Source organism: Oncorhynchus mykiss, chromosome 7 (genome assembly GCF_013265735.2).
Source record: "Oncorhynchus mykiss isolate Arlee chromosome 7, USDA_OmykA_1.1, whole genome shotgun sequence".
Taxonomy (NCBI): Eukaryota; Metazoa; Chordata; class Actinopteri; order Salmoniformes; family Salmonidae; genus Oncorhynchus; species Oncorhynchus mykiss.
Genome location: NC_048571.1, coordinates 21,311,013 through 21,337,990, shown reverse-complemented (window position 1 = coordinate 21,337,990; position 26,978 = coordinate 21,311,013). Strand labels below are relative to the sequence as shown.

The window sequence follows — 26,978 nt, the reverse complement described above, 5'->3', positions numbered from 1 at the left end:
TGCCTGGTCCCATGGTGTTTATACTTGCGTACTATTGTTTGTACAGATGAACGTGGTACCTTCAGGCGTTTGGAAATTGCTCCCAAGGATGAACCAGACCTGTGGAGGTCTACAATGTTTTTTTCTGAGGTCTTGGCTGATTTATTTTACCATGATGTCAAGCAGAGGCAGTTTGAAGGTAGGCCTTGAAATACATCCACAGGTACACCTCCAATTGACTCAAATGATGTCAATTAGCCTATCAGAAGTTTCTAAAGCCATGACATCATTTTCTGGAATTTTCCAAGCTGTTTAAAAGCAGTCACCTTCGTGTATGTAAACTTCTGACCCACTGGAATTGTGATTCAGTGAATTATAAGTGAAATAATTGGTCTAAACAATTGCTGGAAAAATTGTGTCATGTACAAAGTAGATGTCCTACCCGACTTGCCAAAACTATAGTTAACAATAAATTTGTGGAGTGGTTAAAAAAACTATGTAAACTTCCAACTTTAACTGTATCTAACCCATTAAACCAAAGTAACAGGACCATGTGGTTTACAATTTAAGACAAACTAGTACAGAGGCACATTTCATTCAAAGAGAACTTTGTCAGTTGGCTTTATTGCCCTTTGTTTACATTAAGATATGTACATTAGACAAAATGCTGACATCATTCCCCTAAAAAGGACAAATGTGACAACATACAGAGAACACTGGGGCACTGCATCTCAGTGCTAGAGGTGTCTCTACAGGCAACCTGGTTCGAATCCAGGCTGTATCACAAACGGCCGTGATTGGGAGTCCAATAGGGCGGCATCGTCTGGGTTCTGGTGTTATTGTAAATAAGAATTTGTTCTTAACGGAGTTAAATAAAGTTTAAATAAAAAATAAAAACAAGCAGGCAGATCTTCCTTCATAGATCAAACTGTATGTTATGCAGTCTATGGGTAAAACACTGTAGAGATATTATATCATGCAGCACGTCATGTGTTTTAGATGTAAACAGATATACAGTTAAATAATCAAAGTCCTTTCCAAATGAATTATGGGGGGAAATGGAGGTAAACCTTGGCATGACCATACAAATTACAAACAAGCTGAATAAAGAATTAACCAAATACCAGGTTACAATCAAATTCTGTTTAAAATATAGATTCTTATGTACTGCGTGTCCCATCAAACAATCAATAACAGTTGTGACAAATTCTATTCTCTGCATTAATAATTCTGCAACAGGAAGAATTTATTTTGGTAGACTTCAATGTCACTGTATAAGCATCATATTGCCATTACAACATGATCAGACCCCAACAAGGTGAACAGAGACAGTTTCTTCAGTGTAGCGATTGCCTTGCAGGTACAAATACTGCATAATACTGTCATAAGTCTGTCTGCATGACAGGGAGCACACCAAACACACGCATAAACAATATTGCTTCCTAGTAAAAGTCTTAATCTGATTTGAAGAACCACAAACATGAATATTACATTAGCTATATTGCAGGAAAAGCTTTATAACAGAAAATAAACAAACAGTCTTCTTCTATGGGTTTACCCATCAAGTGTCAACATTTCATGTAGGTGGCTGAGGTTTTAGCTCTGGTGTAGAATAACAAAGTGGCCTGAAAGAACCACCTTGTGGCATTATAAATACTGTGCAAACAGAGAGGTTATAAACACAAATAATACAGTATGAATTTAAATGTTTTAGAGGCCAGCAGGTGAGGTGCACATTAGCTGGCTGTCATTGAACTGCATCACATGAGAAACAGAGCGCCACCCAACTTCACGTCTTCAAATCACCTGAATAGAGCTGTATATTCAAGATTGTTCTGAACAATGAATACAACAAGAACACCGTAACTGTATGGAGTGTACATTCTACAAAACAACTTCAACTGGCGTTGGTCTGAGTGAGTGTAGGCTAGCGCTCGGTGTACACAGACATCACTGCATCTGGGCGGTTCAACTCTTTCCTTGTTTTAAGTGACATCAATGTGACGTACTGTGTTGGTCCATTAAATAACATGTGCATTGAGGGCTGAGGTCCGATGGAAGCAACAGGTGGCCATGTGACGCGTACTTGTTGCCACCTCATACATACAAGATGGCGTCTTGTTATTAGACAGGCTCCATGTTAAGGGCGAGTCTCACTTGGATTTGAAGTTTCTCTTCATAGACTTCCATTTCAATACCAGCGCTGGGTGACAAGAGAGGCAGTGATCTCTTCCACTAATACAGCGTGAATAGTAAATAGCCAGTCAAATTCACAACAGTCCACGATAAGGCTGAAACGCCACTGGCTCTGCCCACATCATTGTAAGCCCCTATTCCAGACGGCTCAAGGAGCAGGTTCCTTCATTCAGGGGCTAAGGTGTTACAAAGCCTATTGACAGATAAACTGGCCAAACTGCCAAAACAGTTTTACAACAAGGGTTTTACAGAGGTCAACCTGATGAATCAAGTAGGTGTATAAGCCTGAAGACACGGTCACTATTAGGCAGTGGTTAGAGCGGGGAGCTTTGTAGTGTGTGTGTGTGTGTGTGTGTGTGTAAGAGCATGCATCAGTGTATGTGTGTATGTAAAGGGGGAGGGGGTCCTGCTACGGGGGAGCAGATGGACAGTCAGCAGCCTGTCTGTCAATCATCATGACCCTCCTGTGACGACCCTGACACAGCATCACTCAAAACCTCTCCAATCCCTTCCCTCTAAATCAGCTGTCTGTCTGACTGCCACTTTACAGAGCTGCTGCAATATACAGTACAGAGATTCTCTGTGGTTCTCATGTGGTCTTCTCATGCTGGATCTGATAGTAACACGCCTGACAGACAGAGGGAAATAAAATGAATATATGATACAGATAGTTACAGCTTCATTTATTCCCTATGAAGCGGTGTGTGTAAGCGTTCATCGATCGCATGAATATGTTATGAGTATCTGAATAAGTTATGAGTGTGAGTGCCTGCATTTGGATGCTATCTGCCATAGAACGTATACTATGAGTGTACCTTGAGAGTGGTGAACATGATGCCGTGTTCTCCATGCTGTACACAGGGGTCCATCAAGTCCTCTATCAGACTCACCTCTGACCCCAGATTCCTGATCCTGAAGAGAAACACAGCCTTGGTTAACACACATACACAGTACCAGTCAAAAGTTTGGACACACCTATTCATTCAAGGGTTTTTCTTTATTGTTACTATTTTCTACATTGTAGAATAATACTGAAGATATCAAAACTAGGAAATCATGGAATCATGTAGTAACCAAAAAAAAGTGTTAAACAAATCAAAACATAGTTTATATGGCAATTCTTCAAAGTAGCCAACCTTTGCCTTGATGACAGCTTTGCACACTCTTGGCATTCTCTCAACCACCTCTCACCTGGAATGCTTTTCCAACATACTTGAAGGAGTTCCCACATAAGCTGAGCACTTTGTTGGCTGCTTTTCCTTTACTCTGCAGTCCAACTCATCCCAAACCATCTCAATTGGGTTGAAGTCGGGTGATTGTGGAGGGAAGGTCATCTGATGCAGCACTCCATCACTCTTCTTTTTGGTCAAATAGCCCTTACACAGCCTGGAGGTGTGTTTTGGGTCATTAGTTCCACTAAGCACAAACCAGATGGGATGTCGTATCGCTGCAGAATGCTGTGGTAGCCGTGCTGGTTAAGTGTGCCATGAACTATAAATAATTCACAGACAATGTCACCAGCAAAGCACCCCCACACATTGCTTGTGTTTCTTGGCCCAAGCAAGTCTCTTCTTATTATTGGTGTTCTTTAGTAGTGGTTTCTTCTTCAGCAAATCGACCACGAAGGCCTGATTCATGCAGTCTCCTCTGAACAGTTGATGTTGAGATCTGTCTGTTACTTGAACTCTGAAGCATTTATTTGGGCTGCAATTTCTGAGGCTGGTAACTCTAATGAACTTTTCCTCTGCAGCAGAGGTAACTATGGGTCTTCCTTTCCTGTGGCGGTCCTCATGAGAGCCAGTTTCATTATAGCACTCAATGTTTTTTGTGACTGCACTTGAAGAAACTTTCAAAGTTCTTGACATTTTCAGGATTGACTGACCTTCATGTCTTAAAGTAATGATGGACTGTCGTTTCTCTTTGCTTATTTGAGTTGTTCTTGCCATAATATGATAAAAGACTTGGTCTTTTACCAAATATACAGAAGCCCGCTCTACCTTGTCACAACACAAATTATTGTCTCAAATGCATTAAGGAAATAAATTCCACAAATTAACTTTTAACAAGGCACACCTGTTAATTGAAATGCATTCCATGTGACTACCTCATGAAGCTGGTTGAGAGAATGCCAAGAGTGTGCAAAGCTGTCATCAAGGCAAAGGGTGGCTACTTTGAAGAATCTCCAATAGATTTGATTTCTTCACTATTATTCTACGATGTGGAAATTAGTAAAAATAAAGAAAAACCCTGGAATTAGTAGGTGTCCAAACTTTTGACTGGTACTGTAAATAGATGTGTAGTTCTGATTCTAAAATTGGAGAAAAATCAGATTTCTGTGCATCTCTGAGGATGTGTGTGTTCTCATCGACTCACCGGGCGCGCAGCACCACGTAGAGGAACACAGGAAACAGGTCGTCCATGGACCACAGGAAGCTATCCTCCAGTGATGACACCACTTCCTTTGTGATCTCCTCGAATGTCAGCTGGATCACCTGCAGCTTGTCGGATGGGGTGAACGTTGTGCTGAAAACAAACTGTCTTAATACACGACCGCGTATAAACCACAATATCATAACTTAAAGAGTGCATGAGACTCATTCATTCATGACGATATAGTACTGCTCTGGATAAAGCGTACCTGATCTGCTGTAAGGTCTCCGTTGCCGAGGCAAAACAGGCGTCTTTTGTGCTGGACACAACCTAGAAAAGGGGAGAGAGACTGTCAGTAAGGACAATCTAACATGTACTTGGTGTAATGTTGTAATTCACCCACAGAAGGGCAGTGTGTTTCAGAATGTACTTAGTGTCATACCTCTGTCCTCTCCCCCAGCACTGGAACCGAAACCGGCCAAAACTTACTGAAAGCAAAAAGAGATGCATTTTTACATGTTATAACTACAGTTTTTCCAGGTCAGGACCGTCAGGCTACATGATCGGAAAAAAACTTGTACGAGGCTAAATTAAAAAGGCCCCGACTATCCTCACATTCTGTTTCGCAACACGGATTCAGAGGCTACTACTAGTCATTCCCAACCTCATTGGTCAGTCCAAGAGAGACTCACTGTTGCACTCCGAGGAAGGCGAGCAGGGCCATGTCTGGCTGTTTGTTGAGGCGGAGGACACACTCCCAGTACACGTCGTCCTCCCTCTCCTTCTCCAGGGCGTACAGGGTGAAAAGAGGGGGGTAGAGAAGAGGCAGCAACACCGGCAGGAGCAGAGAGGAGCTACTCACTACACGCCTGGGGAAACCACACACACATCATTCAACACACATTCAGGGGCTTAATATATTTCTCTTCTGGAAGAAAACAGTATTTAAACAACAGTGACATGCTCTTTTACATAAGATATGCTATGGTCGTACCCAGGTTTGGGGGATTCTAGCTGTGTGTCTGCGCAGTTGGAATCCTTCTTGTCCTGGGGGTCAGAGGATGGTTCAGGGATCACTCCACCCTCCTCAGGCAGATCTGGGAACAGGAACCTGGGAGACAAACAAACAAACATTACACATACAGTACATAGCTTAAAACAATGTAAAAACAGTATCTGACCGTTTTAGGCCACACACACACACACACACACACACACCTGACGAGCTGGAAGATGCGGGCCAGGTAGGACATGATCTCGTTGACAGCCTGCAGTAGGAGGCGGCGGTTGGCCCCCACCCCCACGTAGGTCATCCTGTAGACAGCCACTAGGGTCTCCATCAGCCTGCCCAGGGGGTGCAGGGGCGTGTCACACGCCTGGGGGGTAGGGGGGGGGGGGACAGTGAAGGTTAAATGTGAGAGTTTCAGAATATTCCTATTTTGTGGTGTTTTCTCAATGAGGATAAATCATGTTAGATCTAAAGAGAAAATCAGTATGAACAGGTGCACCTCAGGACAACGGCTCAGACATTTCTTCATCATCATCATCATTATTAAACCATACTGAAAAGGATTTTGCTTGTCAAACAGTGGGTGCTGGTATTTTTGCTTGTCAGACACGTTGGTGCGTGGGTCCATTTGCTGAGGGGGATTAGGAGGGTTAGGAAGTCACCCGGGGTCGTTGGCTCACCTTGATGAGGTAATGGCGGATACGGTCATACTTCTCCATAGTAACAGGGCCAACATGCTGCTGAGGGTTGAACTCCAGACTCTCCAGAGTTCTGTTATGACTCTGACTCAGGTTCATCTCCGGGCTGGAACACACATCAATACCACTTAGACAACTGTACTCTGTGTATGTGTGTGTGTGAGTGAGTGAGTGAGAGAGAGAGAGTGAGGTGTGAGGTGGAAGTACTGTGTGTGTGTGGTCTCTGTTCTCTCTACCAGTCTCTGTGCTGTCTCCTGCTGGTGGTCAGGGCTACAGCGATGTTCTCCCAGGCTCTCTGGTTCTCTCCCTGGCCAGGGGCCTCACAGCCCAGCCTCATCCAACACTCCTCAAACACTGCCCTCCACTTCTCCTCCGGACGCACCGCCAGGCGCCCCAGCTTACTGGAGACACACATAAAAAGGAAATAGACTATTTCTATGTTCACATACACGTTCACTTGACTGGGTTCATTTCAAAACTGTCAAAACTTTGCAGGATCATCTCCTGCGGACAGATTGCCTTGCAATTTATTTATACTTTTTTTTGTTTAACCACTTTTAGCTCAAGACTAAAATCTTTGAATCTGCTAATCCTCCACCATACTAAAACCAATGGCATTGAATGGTACAGAGACGTACACAGCGCGGGCCTTGTCCCCGTCTGAGTCGTAGAGGTTGGGTTTGAAGAAGGATCCGGTGACCTTCAGGCCGGAGCCCCACTCCCCGGTGAAGGTGCCCTCAAAGTAGTCCCCATTAGCCATGGTCAGCACACCCTGAGAGATTAGGGAGAGCAATGTGCTGTATTATACATGTGTCTGCACAAACGTATGTGGCTAAGCGAAAATGTGTGTGAGTGCAAGCTGTGTGTGAGAGAGAGTGTTCAGGCTTGTTTGTGTCTCTCTTCTTTCACTGACCTTTCCGTTGAGAGTCCAGTCCTCCGAGAACTCTCCTTCATATGTGGTGTTGTCCTCAGACAGCAAGACCCCTGTGCCCTGAGACAGCGAGAAAAAAAAAAAGAAAAAAAAAACTGCAAATGGAGAGGTGATCATCTTTCCTCCAATATCTTGGAGCTAATGTGCTAACGTTCAGCTAGCGTCAGGAGGAAGAACCCCACTGCCCAGGAATCACCTGCATCTTGTTGTTGTTGAAGGCTCCCTCGTAGTACAGGCCAAACTGGGTTACTATGATGCCCGTGCCCTGCCGCTGGTCATCCTGCCACATGCCCATGTACTTCTCTCCTCTGACGGAACACACCGGAACAACACAGGTCACCACGTAACACCGTCAGCACTTCAGACACACTAATACCCTTTTCACACTATCAATCCAACCCCAACCGTACTGAGCTAGCTGGATGCGTAACCAGGCCAGCTCAGTTTAGCGCTGCAGTATGAAAAGGGTGGGCTGGAGCGATCCACTACCTGGTGATGTCATCAAAGACGCCGTAGCCCGTCTTCTTGTCGTGCACCCATTGGCCGATGAAGACGCTGGGGGAGGAGGAGTTCAGCGTGCCGCTGCGCAGCATCCCGTGACCGTGACGCATGTTGTCCTGGAACGAGCCCTCGTACAACTCACCTGTAGCATACCTGCATAGACGACAGTCACATTGTTCGGGTACACAGCAGAAACATAGACACGCCCGCAAACTCCTGGTCACGCTTACAAAAGGGTGATTTTTAACCTGAAGGGCCTTTCTTAAATAACGTTGGAACTCGTCACAAAGGCAAACAGACTCACTTGTACGTTCCGATGCCGTGCATCTTCCCTTCTTTCCAGTGGCCTTGATAGTGGTCGTTCAGGTTCAACGTCTTGCTGGGCATAACGTAATCTCCAAAACTACGACCCATAAACAAATAGCAGAACAATGAGAAATGCCTTTATTTCTGACTACGGTGATTGATACATCGATTTATTGATCGATTTACACTGACTGACCCATCCTCCAGTCCGTTCTTGAACGTCCCCGTGTAAATTCTCCCATCAAGCCACTTCACCGTTCCCCTGGAAACAACAATTTTTAATTCATTGTGACTGTATGGAAATGGAACCAAAGGCACCAGGTCCTGCATCCCTCCTTCCCCAGCCAGACCCACCTCCCATTGGGCTTGCCGGCCAGCCAGCGGCCCTCGTAGGTGGCCTCCTTCAGACGGCTGTCCTTGTAGAAGGTGTAGCAGGCGGTCCGGGAGATGGGAGGCTCCGCCCTCTGCCCTGCCCCTGAGCCTGACTGCCCCGCCCCACTCATGGCCTGGTCCACTGCCTGGTTGATGGAGCGAAGCCACTTGGCCTGGAGAACCCACGGCGGTTAATAGTCATATTGAAGTGCATTTAATTGAACTGAATGGGTTGTTACACCGTCCGTCACCACAAACTGAACCCAACTAGGCAGATTAACAAGAATCTACAAAAGACACAAACACTACATACTTGTAACCTGAGCAGGTGAGTAGTGAGGCCTGGCTATTGGCTAGTGGCCTACCTTCTCCATGGAAGAACAGGCCAGCAGGGTGAAGGTCTCCTCAGGTGAGATCACCTTCAGTCCATACCTGGATGGAACAAAGCACAGCTCAGTGGAAGCAGCGTTTCCCAAACTCGGTCCTGGGGACCCCAAGGGGTGCACGTTTTGGTTTTTGCCCTAACACTACATAGCTGATTCAAATGATCAAAGCTTGATGATTAGTTGAATCAGCTGTGTAGTGCTAGGGCAAAAACAAAACGTGCATCCGGGGGGGGGGGGGGGGGGTGACAGGACCAGGACCAAGTTTGGGAAACGTTGAGCTAAGTGCTCAATAACACACCAGCTAAACTCTCTAATTGGCCGGATAGGGGGATAGACTCACAGGTCAGTGTTCTCCTCAGGGATGGGCTCGACCCACAGTGTGGCCAATGGGAAGACATGGTGGGTGGAGAACTGGATGAGAGGGAGGGAAGAGAGAGAGAGAGACATCAGTATACTGATACACTCAGCTACAGATACAGTACACTGGTTCAACAGTCAGGAAGTAGTCAGGGCACTGGAGCTAAACACAGGTCATATGACCTAATAGATGCCAACTTGCATAGCAAGCAGAGAGGCGAGGGCGACAGGGCACGAGGCAGGCCAACAGACACAGCACACAGGGTGCAGCACACAGGGTGCAGCACACAGGGTGCAGCCGACAGGGTGCAGCCGACAGGGGCTAAAAAGGCACACCATGTCATCAAACACAGCTAGGTGGGTGCACACTAAGAGAGACAGCGGCACATCACAGGAAACTGTTTTGAGAGAAGTGAACCGGAGACGGCCGATCCTCACGTGTGGCGTCACATGGTTTCAGAGTAATGATAACTAAAGGCTCCACATAGCAAAAAATAAAAACGGGTCAAAAAAGGCATCTTAGTTAGATAACCAAGACGCACACGTCGGGAAGACCCAATAACGGCAGACTTAACTTTTTAGATTGACGCCCGTAAGCAGAGTCAACGTGTTGCTATGACTACGACTCCAATGTCATAAAAGTAGGCAATATACTACCGTGAGCCTTAGTTATTCAAAGTATCAGTTCAGCTTTCCACGCAGTATCCTGAGGCTAGCATCAGAGGGCAGGGGGCACCGGGATCTGCTGAGGAGAAGCTGCTCACTGTAGAGTGGTGTACAGAACCCGCTGTGGGGCTCCTAACGTTCAGGAGCAGTTGGGTTAGTTAAAGGGAGAAGGCGGAGAAGGTAAATAGCTGCCATTCTTCATTGTGAGCTTCAAGAAATCAAAAACAGAGAGGCTTATTCCAGCCAGATGTTAGTTAGCACACCCATACGTACATGAAGAAGATCAGAAAAACGGTGTGTTTTGGTGTGGGTGTTATTTCAAGCTGTGAAGCCGATGTTTGTGGTTTACAGGCCGGCAGCAGGTGCCTAAAGAGCTGCTACAGGAAGCCTACATCCTAAGCCAAGCCCTGGCCACACGGGGGCGCTGCATTGACTAGGGGGCAGTACACTGGCTGCTGCTGCATACTTACAAGGCTTTTATAGGGAACCACTCCCTGATAGGACAAAGACAAACACACAACTTGATAGGAGTCAGTCAACACACCAGATATATTCATATCAAATGCTCTGAGGGTGAATGAAAGAAAAGAGAGATTGGCACCTTTGTAAGAGCCAGCTGTAAGAGCTGTGCTTACCTGAGCGTGGACGAGTGCATCATTGAAGAGGATGAACCAGTTGACAGAGAACCTTCCAGAGTTCTGTAGCGTCAGGGCCTTGTTGCTGCTCTCACAGATCAGCCTCCGGGGGGGCTTACGCAGGGAATCCTGGAACAGGATGGCCAGGTGAAATGGGATAAGAGGTTGGTAAACTGGAGATATTGGGCTGAATAAAAGATCTTCTACCCGTTTCACACTATGGAGTCAAACCGAACCAAGCTGTGCTCTGCCGGCCTGATTATACATCCACCATAGTTTCCGGAACCATGCTTGAAAGGACAACGTGAAAATAAAATATCTGAGCGAGCACAGTACGGTTGGCATTGGCTCAATAGTGTGAATCTGGCTCTGATTACTGTGGTCAAACCAACTGACCAGGCCACTGACCGTCATCTTGCCAGGGAAGCTCTTCCAGAAGTGGTATGTGTACTCTGCCTCCTTCCTCCTCCTCTTCAGATGAAGAGCCAGGGCCTCAAACTTAGAGCAGCCGTCCTGCAGCTTCTGGTAGTCCACTGAGTTCTGCAGGGATGGAGAGACACACACACGAAAGGGAGAGTTTGTATGAAGGTGTGTGAGCGTGCGTGTGTGTGTGTGTGTGTGTGTGTGTGTGTGTGTGTGTGTGTGTGTGTGTGTGTGTGTGTACAGCCCGGTCCTAGTTCCTCCACGTACCACCTCGAAGCAGGTTCCCAGTTTGAGCAGCAGCCTGCCATACTCGTGAAGGTGTCTCATGGGCAGGTAGAAGAGCGCCACCAACAGGTCACTCAGAGGAATGTTCTCCTCGCTGGACTCTGCCAGCCGCTGCAACAGCTCTGGACACTTCCCAAAGAATTCTCTGAGCAGAGGAACAGAAGATGGTGGAGGGGGTGGCGGGGGAGGATGGAGGGCAGGAGGAGATGGAGGGCAGGGGAAGATGGAGGGCAGGGAGGGAGGAGAGGGTGGGGGAAGATGGAGGGAGGGAGGAGAGTGTAGGGGAGGAGAGATGGAAAAAGAAAGAAGAGATGTCCTGTTTTAATTCACTGTTCACCTTTCCAGAAACAAACACATTGGTTTATAATTAAGCAATAAGGCCAGAAGGGATGTGGTATATGGCCAATATAACACGGTTAAGAGCTGTTCTTAGAGTGCCAGGATACAGCCCTTAGCCGTGGTATATTGGCCATATACCACAAACCCCTGAGGTGCCTTATTGCTATTATAAACTGGTTACCAATGTAATTACAACAGTGAAAATTTTTTGGGGGCATACCCGTGGTATATGTGGTATTTTTTGTCAGCCAATCAGCATTCAGGGCTCGAACCACCCATTTTCATAATTAAAAAGAGCCCATAAAAATGATTTTGAATTAATCCTTTGACTTTTCCCTTTCCAATTAAACCTGCATGAGCTTCCTCAGTCTCATTGTGTGCAGAACAACTAGGCATCAAACAGCTGTCCCTTGACACAGGCTTGGGTCAATGTTAAGGATAATGAGCACACAGGCTTGGGTCAACGTTAAGGATAATGAGCACACATGCCTAGGTAAATGGTAAAGATAATGAACATATAATGAGCACCGCAAATGGTAAGGATAATAAGCTAAGGCTGCTAGATGTCCTACTGTGTGTGTGTGTGTGTGTGTGTGTGTGTACACGCTCACAGCGAGGGCTTGGCCAGAGCTTGGAAGCCCCCCATCACCAGGAAGTTACCCACAGAGCAGCAGTACCTGGCAGGGAGGGATGAGGAGGGGGAAGGAACGGAAAGAGGAGTAGAGAAGGAGAGGTCATTATACACATGTACCAAATAACAAAAAGAGGGACATTTCTCACAGCAGCTAGTACAGAGGTGCTTTTTGTAAAGAAGTAAATGTCAGACAGCGGGAGGGTACATACTGTACATACTCATTGTACGTGTCCAGGAAGATGCTGGCGTGCTCCAGCATAACCAAGCTTTTCACATCCCGACGGCGGCGCAGGTTGGCGGTGAGCGAGGCGGAGTGCTGCCCAGTGAGGTGGCACAGGCGGCTATAACACCTCGCCAGGCTCTGTAGCAGCACTGTTGACGCCGGGCCTAGGGCTGTACCCAACGACTCTGAGGGTTAGAAGGAGAACACACACCTGTTAGCAAAACACTGTGGGAAAAAAATATATATATAATTTTTTTTTTTTAAATACACACAACCAAGAGGTAATCAACCTAATATTTACTCTGAAACGTACCAACTTACTCTAGTCCAGCACATAGTTAACCAAAAGTTACAGGTCTGTACTAATAATAACATTTAACAAAACGGAAGCTTCATGCCAGATCTTTTTGAATGCGGACCAATCCCTTTCCCTTTGATTGGACATTGGTTACCATGAAAATAAAACTCGCCCTTCTCTCTCTCCCTCTCTAACCTCTGACCCATGGCCTCTGTCCAGCGGAGCTGTAGCGGGAGCAGTAGTTCTCACCCAGGTCCAACAGGGGGCGCAGGATGTGGTTCTTCACAGAGCTCAGCTTGCAGTAGAACTTCCTCTCGGCAGCAGCCAGCTCGTGGAGGCTGGCGATGAAACCCGTGACGTTGCGGTCGGCTAGCGCCACGCAGCTCTGGCCCCCCGCAAACACACCGCTCACGTAGCCCAACTAAAACACGGATAAACAAAACCCACAGACACACGCACCACCATCGGGTCAAATGTCAGTTGAAATCACAAAGCAGATGCTGAATACACAAAAAGTGGAACACAGCAGGGGTTCAGTACACTGTGTGTGTGTGTGTGGTCCACTACTCACGTTCATGCAGAAGGGGAGCAGCACTGGTTGCTGGGTGTAGCTGTACCCCTCTGTCTGGTCCTGGGGTGCGTCCTGCGCCGCCTCTCTGACCTGCTGTCCGCTATAGTAAAGGATGGGCTGGTAACAGTCCCCATCGGCCAGGAGGAGGGTGTGCTGCGCCCCCGCACCCACGTCCCATACACGTATCCCCTCGGACAGCTACAGGGTCACACCAGGGACAAACAGAGCAGATCAGATCACTGTACATTTGTGTTGTGCTAGGCTTCTACAACTCAGTGGCCTTGTGGTTTGAGTGTCCACCCTGAAATTGGAAGGTTGGGAGTTCGATCCCCGGCCAAGTCATACCAAAAACTGTAAAAATGGGACCGGATGCGTCTCTGCTTGGCAATCAGCATTAAGGGGATGGATTGGAGGTAAGGCCATGCGACAGACTAGCGTCCTGTACAGGGGATGGGCGTCAGTATAGAGACAAAGTAGAATCTCAATTCAACGGCTAAGACACAAGAGGTATGTGGCAGGGTCTACAGTCAATCACGGATTACAAAAAGAAAACCAGCCCCGTCACGGACCAGGATGTCTTGCTCCCAGGCAGACTAAATAACTTTTTTGCCCGCTTTGAGGACAAAGAGTGCCACTGACACGGCCTGCAACCAAAATATGCGGCCTCTCCTTCACTGCAGCCGAGGTGAGTAAAACATTTAAACGTGTTAACCCTCGCAAAGCTGCAGGCCCAGACGGCATCCCCAGCCGCGCCCTCAGAGCATGCGCAGACCAGCTGGCTGGTGTGTTTACGGACATATTCAATCAATCCCTATCCCAGTCTGCTGTTCCCACATGCTTCAAGAGGGCCACCATTGTTCCTGTTCCCAAGAAAGCTAAGGTAACTGAGCTAAACGACTACCGCCCCGTAGCACTCACTTCCGTCATCATGAAGTGCTTTGAGAGACTAGTCAAGGACCATATCACCTCCACCCTACCTGACACCCTAGACCCACTCCAATTTGCTTACCGCCCAAATAGGTCCACAGACGATGCAATCTCAACCACACTGCACACTGCCCTAACCCATCTGGACAAGAGGAATACCTACGTGAGAATGCTGTTCATCGACTACAGCTCAGCATTTAACACCATAGTACCCTCCAAGCTCGTCATCAAGCTCGAGACCCTGGGTCTCGACCCTGCCCTGTGCAACTGGGTACTGGACTTCCTGACGGGCCGCCCCCAGGTGGTGAGGGTAGGCAACAACATCTCCACCCCGCTGATCCTCAACACTGGGGCCCCACAAGGGTGCGTTCTGAGCCCTCTCCTGTACTCCCTGTTCACCCACAACTGTGTGGCCACGCACGCCTCCAACTCAATCATCAAGTTTGCGGACGACACAACAGTGGTAGGCTTGATTACCAACCACGACGAGACGGCCTACAGGGAGGAGGTGAGGGCCCTCGGAGTGTGGTGTCAGGAAAATAACCTCACACTCAACGTCAACAAAACTAAGGAGATGATTGTGGACTTCAAGAAACAGCAGAGGGAACACCCCCCTATCCACATCGATGGAACAGTAGTGGAGAGGGTAGCAAGTTTTAAGTTCCTCGGCATACACATCACAGACAAACTGAATTGGTCCACCCACACAGACAGCATCGTGAAGAAGGCGCAGCAGCACCTCTTCAACCTCAGGAGGCTGAAGAAATTTGTCTTGTCACCAAAAGCACTCACAAACTTCTACAGATGCACAATCGAGAGCATCCTGGCGGGCTGTATCACCGCCTGGTACGGCAACTGCTCCGCCCACAACCGTAAGGCTCTCCAGAGGGTAGTGAGGTCTGCACAACGCATCACCGGTGGCAAACTACCTGCCCTCCAGGACACCTACACCACCCGATGTTACAGGAAGGCCATAAAGATCATCAAGGACAACAACCACCTGAGCCACTGCCTGTTCACCCCGCTATCATCCAGAAGGCGAGGTCAGTACAGGTGCATCAAAGCAGGGACCGAGAGACTGAAAAACAGCTTATCTCAAGGCCATCAGACTGTTAAACAGCCACCACTAACATTGAGTGGCTGCTGCCAACACACCGACTCAACTCCAGCCACTTTAATAATGGGAATTGATGGGAAATGATGTAAAATATATCACTAGCCACTTTAAACAATGCTACCTAATATAATGTTTACATACCCTACATTATTCATCGCATATGTATACGTATATACTGTACTCTATATCATCTACTGCATCTTTATGTAATACATGTATCACTAGCCACTTTAACTATGCCACTTTGTTTACATACTCATCTCATATATATATACTGTACTCGATACCATCTACTGTATCTTGCCTATGCCGCTCTGTACCATCACTCATTCATATATCTTTATGTACATATTCTTTATCCCCTTACACTTGTGTGTACAAGACAGTAGTTTTGGAATTGTTAGTTAGATTACTTGTTGGTTATTACTGCATTGTCGGAACTAGAAGCACAAGCATTTCGCTACACTCGCATTAACATCTGCTAACCATGTGTATGTGACAAATAAAATTTGATTTGATGTGACTTGTACATCAAGCTGCCTCATGCTACAGAAACAGGAGAAATGCAGCTATGAACAGTTCTGGCTCGCACACGCCAAAGCTACTCACGCTTATACTAACAGTCCTGCACAAACTCAATAGTCAAAATGTCCTATGATTTGTGATCACTAAGCAGCTGAGGGTGCTTTTCCATTGAGACTTAGTCCCACACCAGGGGGTCTCCCGTGCTTCTACACCTGCATTGCTTGCTGTTTGGGGTTTTAGGCTGGGTTTCTGTACAGCACTTTGAGATATCAGCTGATGTACGAAGGACTATATAAATCAATTTGATTTGATGTTAATGTAGTCTTGTTTCCACCAGGAGACTTGTGGCGAGCAGAATCAACAACCTCTGCATCATTCAAGACCGTCACTTCTTGAGAAGGTGTTCAAGTTCACAGTTAGCCATTGTTATTTAAATTCAAGCTGAAAAGTACCCAGGGCCATGCCTTGGCTCCAAGTCAGAGCAGGAGCCATGGCCCAGTGAGACACGGGAGCCGGCGCAAGTAGATGGAAACAGAAAAGTCTCAGCTTTTCAGGTAAAACACCGGGATAAATCCTCAGTGGAAAAGTTCCATCATTGTTCTACCATGGAGAGTGCTTTAATTGCCGCTGCAGAGTTTATTCATGTTGGTATATAAAAAGAAACGTCCTCTCACTGTCAACTGAGTTTATTTTCAGCAAACTTAACATGTGTAAATATTTGTATGACCATAAGATTCAACAACTGAGACATAAACTGAACAAGTGTAACAGAAATGGAATAATGTGTCCCTGAACAATGGGGGGGGGGGGCGTCAAAATCAAAGGTAACATTCAGTATCTGGCCACCAGCTGCATTAAGTACTGCAGTGCATCTCTTCCTCATGGACTGCACTAGATTTGCTGGTTCTTGCTGTGAGATGTTACCCCAGTCTTCCACCAAGGCATCTGCAAGTTCCCAGGCATTTCTGGGGGGGAAATGACCCTAGCCCTCACCCTCCGATTCAACAGGTACCAGATGTGCTCAATGGGATTGAGATCTGGGCTCTTCACTTGCCATGGCAGAACACTGACATTCCTGTCTGCCAGAAATAACCCACAGAAGGAGCAGTATGGCTGGTGGCATTGTCATGCTGGAGGGTCATGGTAGGATGAGCTTGCAGGAAGGGTACCACATGAGGGAGGAGGATGTCTTCCCTGTAACACACAGCGTTGAGATAGCCTGCAATGACAACAAGCTCAGTCCGATGATGCTGTGACACACCGCCACAGACCATGACGCACCCTCCACCTCCAAATCGATCCCGCTCCAGAGTACCGGACTCAGTGTAACACTCATTCTTTCGACGATAAACGCAAATCCAACCATCACCCCTGGTGAGACAAAACCGCGACTCCTCAGTGAAGAGCACTTTTTGCCAGTTCTGTCTGGTCCAGCGACGGTGGGTTTGTGCCCATAGGCGACGTTGTTGCCAGTGATGTAAGGCGGGTGCTCACCAGACAACAGGCCTACAAGCCCTCAGCCCAGCCTCTCTCAGCCTATTGCGGATAGTCTGAGCACTGAAGGAGGGATTCTGCGTTCCAGGTGTAACTCGGGCAGTTGTTGTTGTCATCCTGTACCTGTCCTGCAGGTGTGATGCCCAGATGTACTGATCCTGTGCATGTGTTGTTACACGTGGTCTGTCACTGTGAGGACAATCAGCTGTCCGTCCCGTCTCCCTCTAGCACTGTCTTAGGCGACAGTACGGACATTGCAATTTATTGCAGTCCTCATGCCTCCTTGCAGCATGCCTAAGCCACGTTCACGCAGATGAGCAGGGACCCAGGGCATCTTTCTTTTGGTGTTTTTCAGTCAGTAGAAAGGCCTCTTTAGTGTCCTAAGTTTTCATAACTCTGACCTTAATTGCCTACCGTCTAAGCGGTTAGTGTCTTAACGACCGTTCCACAGTTGCATGTTCATTAATTGTTTATGGTTCATTAAACAAGCATGGGAAACAGTGTTAAACCCTTTACAATGAAGATCTGTGAAGTTATTTGGATTTTGACAAATTTTCTTTGAAAATTTGAACGTCCTGAAAAAGGGACGTTTATTTTTTTTGTTGCTGAGTTTAGGTTAGCAGTGTTTCTTCTAAGATTGTTTTTTTCAGCAGCGGAGGCAAAGGTAGCACGGGTGCCAAAGAACACCCTTCACCTGCGTTGCCCATCGACGGGGGCATCGCTGCTAAATTAATAAAGGAGGAACACTGGGTTAGTGTGTGGTAAAGATGACTGCATGGGCACCATTTTCCTCAATTAAAGAAACACACTCTTACCTTGGCAAGGCGAGGGATAGTAGTAGGACACGCCATGTGTCCTAGCTGGCCAGAGCTGTTACTACCCCAGGAGAAGACCTTGAAAACACACACACAAATGTTCACATAGTTGGGAGGAATCCCTCCGACTCAGTTTCCCATGAGGAGTGATAATGTAGTTCCTGACCTGGGACTGTGTCGTCAGGGCCAGGGAGTGATGTGCCCCAGCAGCCACAAGCACCACCTCCTTACTGCTCAGACACTTGATGCACAGTGGCTGCAGCCTGCAGGTCAGAAACACCTCTCAGTCAACAACCAGGGTCAAAGCATTTCAGAGTAGGAGTGCCAATCTAGGAGCAGGTCATCCCTGTCCATGTAATCTTATTTATCTCAAAGGCCAAACAGATCCTAGATCAGATTCAGCGCTCATACTCTGATGCTTTACTGGTCGACACAACTGTCAATCATCATGGTTCTCATTCCCAGCCCTCAGTGATTGGTGTTGAGTGGACACTGACCTGGGGAGGTTGTCCCCGTGGCCTAGCTGGCCCTCCTCACCACGCCCCCAGCTCCACACCTCGGTCTGCAGAGAGGGGAGCAGCTCCCCCGCCTCTGGGAGCCCTCCCACAGGGGTGAGGGGCACTGCTTGCACCCTGGGCCGGCTGGCCCTCCGCAGCAACCTGGGGGACACTGCAGACAGAGACAGACCGATATGTTTCTTAAATTTCTTAAATGGCACATTTTCTATGCTTCCTCTCAAGCCATGTTCAGTTACGGCAGTCAACTGCAGCTAATGTTACAGATGAAGTCCTCTCTGTTCCACAGGTGAGTGTAAACAACTGTAAAGACATGCTCAGGATGACTGGTTTAGTCACGGAGTGATCTTCATCTACTCGTGAAAAACAAAACACTTCTGCAATAACCCAGAAACACAGGCCTCACAGCATCCTCCTGATGATGAGTCATTGTGCCCAGCCGGAGCCAGGTCCCGTACCACAGTAAGCATATGGGAGGGAGTGTTAATGAGGACAGACAGACCAGGGCATCACTGATGAGGCGTGGGTTGGTGGTTTCCACTGTGACATCCTGTCCCCCACTGAGAGCCATCTGTCCCCCACAGAGAGCCATCTGTCAGCCCAGAGGAGAGCCACCAAGAGAGGGGAGCGGTGAGCTGTCTGTCCCCTCCCTGGCTGCAGCAGGAAGCGAATCATTTATTTTTTATTTGTTCCATTTCACAGGACATATATAAGTGTGTATTATACGCATGTGTCAAATGTGTTTTTTGCATATCCCAAATCCCCTTAAGACACCCTCGGCTAGCTAGGGACAAATCCTACCGTTCAGCGGTCACCCTACCAACATGACAATAGAAGATTCCTCCGATACTGCAGGCACTACCACTCTGACTGGGTTTCTCAAGAGATTATCACGGCCATCTTGCCCTCTCCATCTTCCTCACCTTCTCTCCCTCACACACAGATATGTCTTCTTCACACTCTCACTTCCTCAGTTTTCTCCCCCTCCATCTCACGGACTCTCGCTCCTTTCTTCTCCGTCTTATTCTCTCACCCTCTCCTCACTCCTCTCCTTCCTGCAACCCTTCTGGTTAAGTCCTCACATTAATATGGCCTCATATTCCTCTATGACTGAGAGCTTTAATCGCGGAAGAAAAACCACCGTTCACTGACTGTAGTCCACACACACATAAGAGCCATGAAACACCACACTGAAACAAAATGGTCAGCCGTCACAGCATTCCAAAACATACTGTATAGTACTGTAGTTCAGATGGACGTTCGATATGTTCGCAGGCCGGATGAGCGGGGACACACACGCATACTTACACATCAGAGTATAGGAGGAAGATAAGAAGGATAAGAGGCGATGAGCAGAGGTGGAGGATAAGAGACGAACAGCGTATCTACCCTGAGAGAGGAGTCCAGGCAGAGAGAGACGTCGACTCAGGCCCTCGGCCTCCTCCTCACGGATATCCCCCGTGCTGCAGCTCTTCTTCCCCTGCATGGACTCCTCCAGACGCACCCGCTCCTCCGCGGGGCCCACTGGAAACCCTCCTGGCACCCCACCGGGTGCTCCTGCTACACCCCCAACCCCAGGGTAGTAGCAGTTAATCCTCTTCTTCAGGGACAGAGCCTCGCAGGTGGAGACCACTCTCTCGGCCACGGCGGAGGCACAGGATGAGACCAGGCTGTTGAGGGCAGAGCTGGTGGTCACTGGCATGACCCCAGGGAGGAGGTCAGAGGTCAGGAGGTCAAGGCTATCTGCTGGGGGCTGAAACACAGGGTGCATTAGGCACCACACAAAAGAAAACTGACAGAAACAGGAAGACTTCCTGGACCTATAAGAAAAGCACATTTTAGTTATCCTTAGCAAAAATGTTTTACCTTTGCGTGCCTTAATAAACACGACCCAGGAAACACCGCGTGACAGCTCATTGTCACTTTTCAAACACCTCAAACTCCCAAAAAGTCAGCATGTCACCCACCAAGTGTGCAAAAAATGGGTAGCTTTAGGCTTAAAGCATCAAATGATCAGTACTAACCTGAAAACTTGCTCCTGCTATGGTCGTCTTGGCAGTCTCCTCAACCAATGAGGTGTCAGACAGTTTCTTGAGATATTCTTTCACTGCCTGATCATCAGGGTAGGGGGAGCTCTGAGACCCTGCACCCCCCACACCGCCAACAGTTCGATCTGAGTCTGTCCCAGCAGCAGAGATGTCAGAGTCTGTAGTGGTTAAGACTTCCCCATTCTGTGCCACTGTCCTCCTCCTCTCATAGTCTGTATGGTCTGTTATGGAGGGCTGGAGACCAGGCGCTGAGGCCGAGGTATGAGAGGAGAGGGGCTCTGAAGGGGAGCTCTGGAGCCTGAGCGGAGGGGACCTTCCAGGCTCCAGCCTGGCCTCTCCGTCAGCCAGCAACTCCACCCCTAGGGGGCAGTAATGACTATCTGAGATAATGACGTGGTCCTCCTTGTCTGTCATGGTGTAGAGCAGCTGGTTGCACTGGCCACACTTGTCTGGCAGGGGCCGCCGGGCCTCCTGAGGTGGTAGGCAACGCACCAAGGCAAGGCTGTGGAAGGCCCCACAGGCCACCTGAAGGACGTGTCTGCCCGCCAGGTGCTCCACCTTCTGGGGCTTCCAAATGGGGAAGATGGTGGTGACCAGGCCCAGCTGGCAGCCGCTGCCCCAGGCCCATACCTCGTGCTGGGCAGAGAGAGCAAGGGAGTGCTGCTCCCCGCAGGCCAGCTCCAGGACCCGGATGGTATGAGGGGGGCTGGTGTCGGGGTCCAGGACAGCCACTGGAGTAGGGTTGGGGACTACAGTGAGGCTGGACAGGCCACACTGGCCGAAGGAGTTCTCCCCCCACATGTGGACCCCGCCGTCCTCGGTAACCGCCCCGCTGTGGAAGCTGCCCGCTGCCACGGCGACAACGCGCTGGCCGCTGAGAGCGCTCTCTAGGACGGGCTTCAGGGGGCCCACCTCTGAGACCTGGCTCTGTTTCCATGGGAACTCACCAAAGCTGTACACCTGCCCGCCTAAATACATCACAACATTCAAGTCATAAGACAAGAGGATTTATTAGAAATGATTAGCAGTAGTATGTGTAGATCAGTATACAAACCCCATACAAAATAAATTGTTTTAATTATAGATCAAGCAGGCTAATAATAAATGTCTTTATATATCAAAGACTGTCCATTGACTCTCACCCTCCACCAGTAGAACCCCATGGCGTGTTCCCAGGGCAGCCTGCAGCACAGGCCTGGACAGGAGCACTCTCTCTGGGGTGACACTACAGGAGTAGCCCTTCCAGGTGTGGAGCGAACCTCGCTCCCCTGAACTGTCCTCACCAGAGCTGGAGAATACATACAGAAGTAGACAGACAGACAGACACATTGACAAGTCATTTCTCAAGGATTCTGAACAACCACACAGATAGAGGAGACATTGTTTTTTAACTACCCCGATTAAACATGCCCTGGAACAGAAGATACAGTAGCTAGCTAGAGAAACAACAAGAGCTTTGTGAGGGCATAGACTTACATGAAGAATATTCTGAATTGTCATATGATGATCACATAACATTTATTGACAACACCCTACCTCGGGGCTACATACCTTTTCCTCTGGGACTCCATCACTGAGATTTGTCCATGGCAATGCTGATGCATATAGACTGGTGAAATTCAACTTGAAAAAATCCGTTTCTAAATTCAGCCCTGTATTGAATACGGCAAACAACATTGGACACAAGACAACTTACAAAAATGAGTAGCTAATGGTAACACTGCCTCACTGAATTGCATACAGCCCTTACTGGTAGCTAGGTGGCTTCAAAATAGCCAGCACGAGTGACAGTACGCGTGTGTTGTTGTTGTTGTTGACGACACACACACACACACACACACACACACACACACACACACACATCTCATCATGGCTAGCTGTCAATCATGTGGGAATGACGTAACTAGCTAACACCCCCCCCCCCCCCCATTGATTTTGAGTAGCCAAATAGCTAAATACTATTAACTCTTTATTTGACGAAATCCTATTTTCAGTCCATTAACAAATTAGTTTGCTTGAAACTACGCAACTGGCTAGAATGATTCATTCATACCATAATTACTAGGTGCCTACCAAAGCCTTTGACAGTCTCAGTAACTTACTTTGTTATAGTCTCCGTGTAACTAACTACCGTTAGCTAGCAACTCGGGGCTGACATGTGTCCTTCCACTTGCTCCTTGTACTGTAGCTACTAACCATATATTATGTACAATCTCAGATACAATTGTCTTTCACTTACCGGTCCCCTGACCATGTCCATTTCTTCATAAACCTGTGAAATGTGCAGCGACTGAGTTATGCTAGGGATTAGCTGACTAGCTAATGGCTAACCTTTTTTTCGCTATGTCGTTGAACGGAACCCGAGAGGACTCAAAGTGTGTGTATTTTCTTGCCTTTTTTATATTTCTTCTTTTTTTTACAACATCGATTCTGTCAAGTAGCTTAGCTTTGTTAGATATCTATTTTGAAATTCACCAGATATGGAATTCTGCTGTTTTACACTGTGATTTTCTATTTGATGAACGTGTGCCAATGCTCAATGTCAAGGTGAAAAACAGGTGCAGGTACAAGGTGCAGGTAGGTGATAAATCATTGTCAGGAAAGTTGACAATTTGTACATTTTGGAAAAAATATAGCTGCAAGCGGCAATGATCATTGTCCACAAGATGAGAAAGAACAATATAAATTGGATTAAAAAGCAGGCACTCTATCGTGTAGGGACTATCTTTCTTTATGTGCCATCAGTGAAAACAGTGAGAAGTATTTTTAGCTTTAGAATATGTGCTAACTTACATCTATAGGTACAGTGCAGCTATATTTGAATGCAAAAACCATTAAAGACTGATGTAATAAGTCTAAATACAAAATCTGGAGTGACTGACATACAGTGGGAAGAAAAAGTATGTGAACCCTTGAGAATTACCTGTATTTCTGCATAAATTGGTCATAATTTGATCTGATCTTCATCTAAGTCACGACAATAGACAAACACAGTCTGCTTAAACTACTAACACACAAACAAGTATACATTTTAATGTCTTTATTGAACACACAGTGATGGCTGGAAAAAGTATGTGAACCCTTGGATTTAATAACAGGTTGACCTTCCTTTGGCAGCAATAACCTCAACCAAATGTTTCTGTAGTTGCGGATCAGACCTACAACAGTTAGGAAGAATTTTGGACCATTCATCTTTACTAAACTGTTTCGGTTCCACAATATTCTTGGGATGTCGGGTGTGAATTGCTCTCTTGAGGTCATGCCACAGCATCTCAATCGGGTTGAGGTCAGGACTGACTGGGCCACTCCAGAAGACACATTTTCTTCTGTTCAAGCCATTCTGTTGTTGATACATTCTGTCTTTTGGGTTGTTGTCCTGTTGCATCACTTAACTTCTGTTGAGCTTCAATTGGCAGACAGATAGCCTTACATTCTCCTGCAAAATGTCTTGATAAACTTGGGAAATAATTTTTCTGTCGATGATAGCAAGCTGTCCAGCCCCTGAGGCAGCAAAGCAGCCCCAAACCATGATGCTCCCTCCACCATACTTTACAGTTGGGCTGAGGTTTTGATGTTGGTGTGCTGTGCCTTTTTTCTCCACACATAGTGTTGTATGTCCACAGAATATTTTGCCAGTAGCACTGCGGAACATCCAGGTGGTCTTTTGTGAACTTCAGACGTGCAGTAATGTTTTTTTTGGACAGCAGTGGCTTCTTCCATGGTGTCCTCCCATGAACACCATTCTTGATTGGTGTTTTACGTATTGTAGACTCGTCAACAGAGATGTTCGCATCTTCCAGAGATTTCTGTAAGTCTGTAGCTGACACTAGGATTCTTCTTAACCTCATTGAGCATTCTGCGTTGTGCTCTTGCAGACATCTTTGCAGGAAGGCCACTCCTAGGGAAAGTAGCAACAGTGCTGAAATGTTTCCATTTATAGACCATTTGTATTACCGTGGACTGACTTTTAGAGAATCTTGTAACCCTTTCCAGCTTTATGCAAGGCAACAATTCTTCATCTTAGGTCTTCTGAGATCTCTTTTGTTCGAGGCATGGTTCACATCAAGCAATGCTTCTTGTGAATAGCAAACTCTAATTTTATGAGTGTTTTTTTACATGGCAGGGAAGCTCTAACCAAAATCTCCAATCTCATCTCATTGATTCGACTCCAGATTAGTTGACTCCTGACTCCAATTAGCTTTTGCAGAAGTCATTAGCCTAGGGGTTCACATACTTTTTCCAATCTACACTGTGAATGTTTAAATTGTGTTCAATATAGACAAGAAAAATACAATAATTAGTGTGTTATTAGTTTAAGCACACTGAGTTTGTCTATTGTTGTGACTAAGATGAAGATCAGATCAAATTGTATGTCAAATGTATTCATAAATCCAGGTCATTCCAACGGGTTCACGTACTTTTTCTTGCCACTGTGTGGTTCATGAGGAGAAGATGGTTGCAGATGATTTTGAGTGTTAGCGTTGCATATGCAAAGAATGTTGTTCATAGTTTCCTTGTTTTTTCAGATATCAACACCAAATTCAGTATGGTTCACCTTAGGGACGTCCACTATAGTGGTGACACGTTTCAAGTCTATAGGCCACTGTGGAATAAATGGACACGTAAAATCTGATTTTGGATTTGTCAGTAACTCATTTGATTTGTCATTTGGTCCTATGGTTAAGGAGAATACGTTTTTCACAGGTTTAAAAATATAAACACTATCGTTCAAAAGTTTGGGGTCACTTAGTCATTTCCTGTTTATCTGCCATAAATAGTACCCGCAAAACAACAGTCACAACGTCAACTGCTCTTTTGCACACCAGTATCTCTGCTTGCACATCATCATCAGCTCATTTATCACTTCAGTGTTAATTTGCTCAATTGTAATTATTCACTCCTATGGCCTATTTATTGCCTACCTCCTCATGCCTTTTGCACACACTGTATATAGACTTTCTTTTTTTCTACTGTGTCATTGACTTGTTTATTGTGTTATTGGCTTTTTTTTTATTGTTTACTCCATGTGTAACTCTGTGTTGTTGTCTGTGTCACACTGCTTTGCTTTATCTTGGCCAGGTCGCAGTTGCAAATGAGAACTTGTTCTCAACTAGCCTACCTGGTTAAATAAAGGTGAAAATAAAAACAGTGAAGAGGCGACTCCAGGGATGCTGGCCTTCTAGGCAGAGTTGCAAAGAAAAAGCCATATCTCAGACTGGCCAATAACAATAAAAAATGAAGATGGGCAAAAGAACACAAACACTGGACAGAGGAACTCTTTCTAGAAGGCCAGCATCCCGGAGTCACCTCTTCACTGTTGACGTTGAGACTGGTGTTTTGCGGGTACTATTTAATGAAGCTGCCAGATGAGGACTTGTAAGGCGTCTGTTTCTCAAACTAGACACTCTAATGTACTTGTCCTCTTGCTCAGTTGTGCACCGGGGCCTCCCACTCCTCTTTCTATTCTGGTTAGAGACAGTTTGCGCTGTTCTGTGAAGGAAGTAGTACACAGCGTTGTATGAGATCTTCAGTTTCTTGGCAATTTCTTGCATAGAATAGCCTTCGTTTCTCAGAACAAAAATAGACTGACAAGTTTCAGAAGAAAGTTTTTTGTTTCTGGCCATTTTGAGCCTGTAATCAAACCCACAAATGCTGATGCTCCAGATACTCAACTAGCCTAGAGAAGGCCCGTTTTATTGCTTCTTTAATCAGGACAACAGTTTTCAGCTGTGCTAACATAATTGCAAAAGGGTTTTCTAATGATCAATTAGCCTCTTAAAATGATGAACTTGGATTAGCGAACACAACGTGCCATTGGAACACAGGAGTGATGGTTGCTGATAATGGGCCTCTGTACGCCTATGTAGATATTCCATAAATAGTCTGCCGTTTCCAGGTACAATTGTCATTTACAATATTAACAATGTCTACACTGTATTTCTGATCAATTTGAATACTATTTTAATGGACAAAAAATGTTGCTTCTCTTTAAAAAACAAGGACATTTCAAAGTGACCCCAAACCTTTGAACGGTAGTGTATATTTTTGGCATATTTTAGCATAGATGCTAAAATGCATCTACTATAGTGTGGCCATCTTTGAATTCGTCAATGTTATTTTCTCATACTCTTTTGGGACTGTTGTGATGAGTCCCCCCAAAAAATTTGGGAGTGAATCTGACTTTTAGTTCATGAGAAGATGTTTTATGATTGTTCTAATCATTATCGTTACATAATCAAAACGTAACATGCTTCATCGTGGTAATGTCTGCGACGACCCTACAATGTTTCAAGTTGATAGGCCATTGTGAAGTGGATCAACAAAATATTTATTTTAATTGGACATGTAAAATCTGATT

General features: G+C 46.5%; 2 protein-coding genes across 10 annotated transcripts in view; one reads left to right on the top strand and one right to left on the bottom strand.

Annotated features, from left to right (window-relative positions):
* Nucleotides 1-558: 558 nt before the first annotated feature.
* On the bottom strand, nucleotides 559-22,985 carry LOC110527488 (alsin). 7 transcript variants are annotated; one of them, XM_036982935.1, is made up of 35 exons: nucleotides 22,860-22,985; nucleotides 22,172-22,272; nucleotides 21,763-21,908; nucleotides 20,597-21,588; nucleotides 19,962-20,325; nucleotides 18,555-18,726; nucleotides 18,224-18,320; nucleotides 18,058-18,135; nucleotides 13,180-13,377; nucleotides 12,804-13,029; nucleotides 12,306-12,495; nucleotides 12,065-12,130; nucleotides 11,097-11,259; nucleotides 10,803-10,946; nucleotides 10,407-10,535; nucleotides 10,242-10,265; nucleotides 9,089-9,159; nucleotides 8,728-8,794; nucleotides 8,345-8,535; nucleotides 8,187-8,252; nucleotides 7,989-8,087; nucleotides 7,673-7,837; nucleotides 7,380-7,491; nucleotides 7,166-7,243; nucleotides 6,891-7,024; nucleotides 6,489-6,653; nucleotides 6,235-6,358; nucleotides 5,764-5,921; nucleotides 5,540-5,656; nucleotides 5,238-5,414; nucleotides 4,988-5,033; nucleotides 4,814-4,875; nucleotides 4,549-4,698; nucleotides 2,991-3,087; nucleotides 559-2,803 (listed from the first exon to the last, which is right to left on the bottom strand). In XM_036982935.1, the coding sequence occupies exons 2-35, from the start codon at nucleotides 22,222-22,224 to the stop codon at nucleotides 2,765-2,767; spliced, it is 5,160 nt and encodes a 1,719-aa protein (XP_036838830.1). In that variant the 5' UTR covers nucleotides 22,225-22,272; nucleotides 22,860-22,985; the 3' UTR covers nucleotides 559-2,764. The 7 variants fall into 7 exon arrangements, with proteins under 7 accessions (XP_036838830.1, XP_036838825.1, XP_036838826.1 ...); XM_036982930.1 differs by lacking the exons at nucleotides 22,172-22,272; nucleotides 22,860-22,985 and having other exon boundaries at nucleotides 21,763-22,165; XM_036982931.1 differs by lacking the exons at nucleotides 22,172-22,272; nucleotides 22,860-22,985 and having other exon boundaries at nucleotides 10,815-10,946; nucleotides 21,763-22,165.
* cdk15 (cyclin-dependent kinase 15) overlaps nucleotides 22,870-26,978 on the top strand; it is a 27,292-nt gene continuing 23,183 nt past the window's right edge. The window contains exon 1 of one of the 3 annotated variants that reach the window (XM_036982943.1): nucleotides 22,870-22,997. The gene's annotated coding sequence lies outside the window, so the exon portion shown is untranslated. Of the gene's footprint in view, nucleotides 22,998-23,066; nucleotides 23,198-26,453; nucleotides 26,517-26,978 lie in introns of those variants that run through there. The other 2 variants (XM_036982941.1, XM_036982942.1) reach the window with 2 other exon arrangements.

Bases quoted from the DNA above. Each gene is read 5' to 3' on its own strand.
- LOC110527488 (XM_036982930.1), bottom strand. From the start codon at position 22,138: ATGTTATGTGATCATCATATGACAATTCAGAATATTCTTCATGTAAGT. The intron at 7,244-7,379 runs GTGATTCCTGGG...TCGCTGTCTCAG, and splicing joins TCAACAACAACAAGATGCAG to GGCACAGGGGTCTTGCTGTC. The intron at 6,654-6,890 runs GTACGTCTCTGT...GTGTGTCTCCAG, and splicing joins GGGGACAAGGCCCGCGCTGT to TAAGCTGGGGCGCCTGGCGG.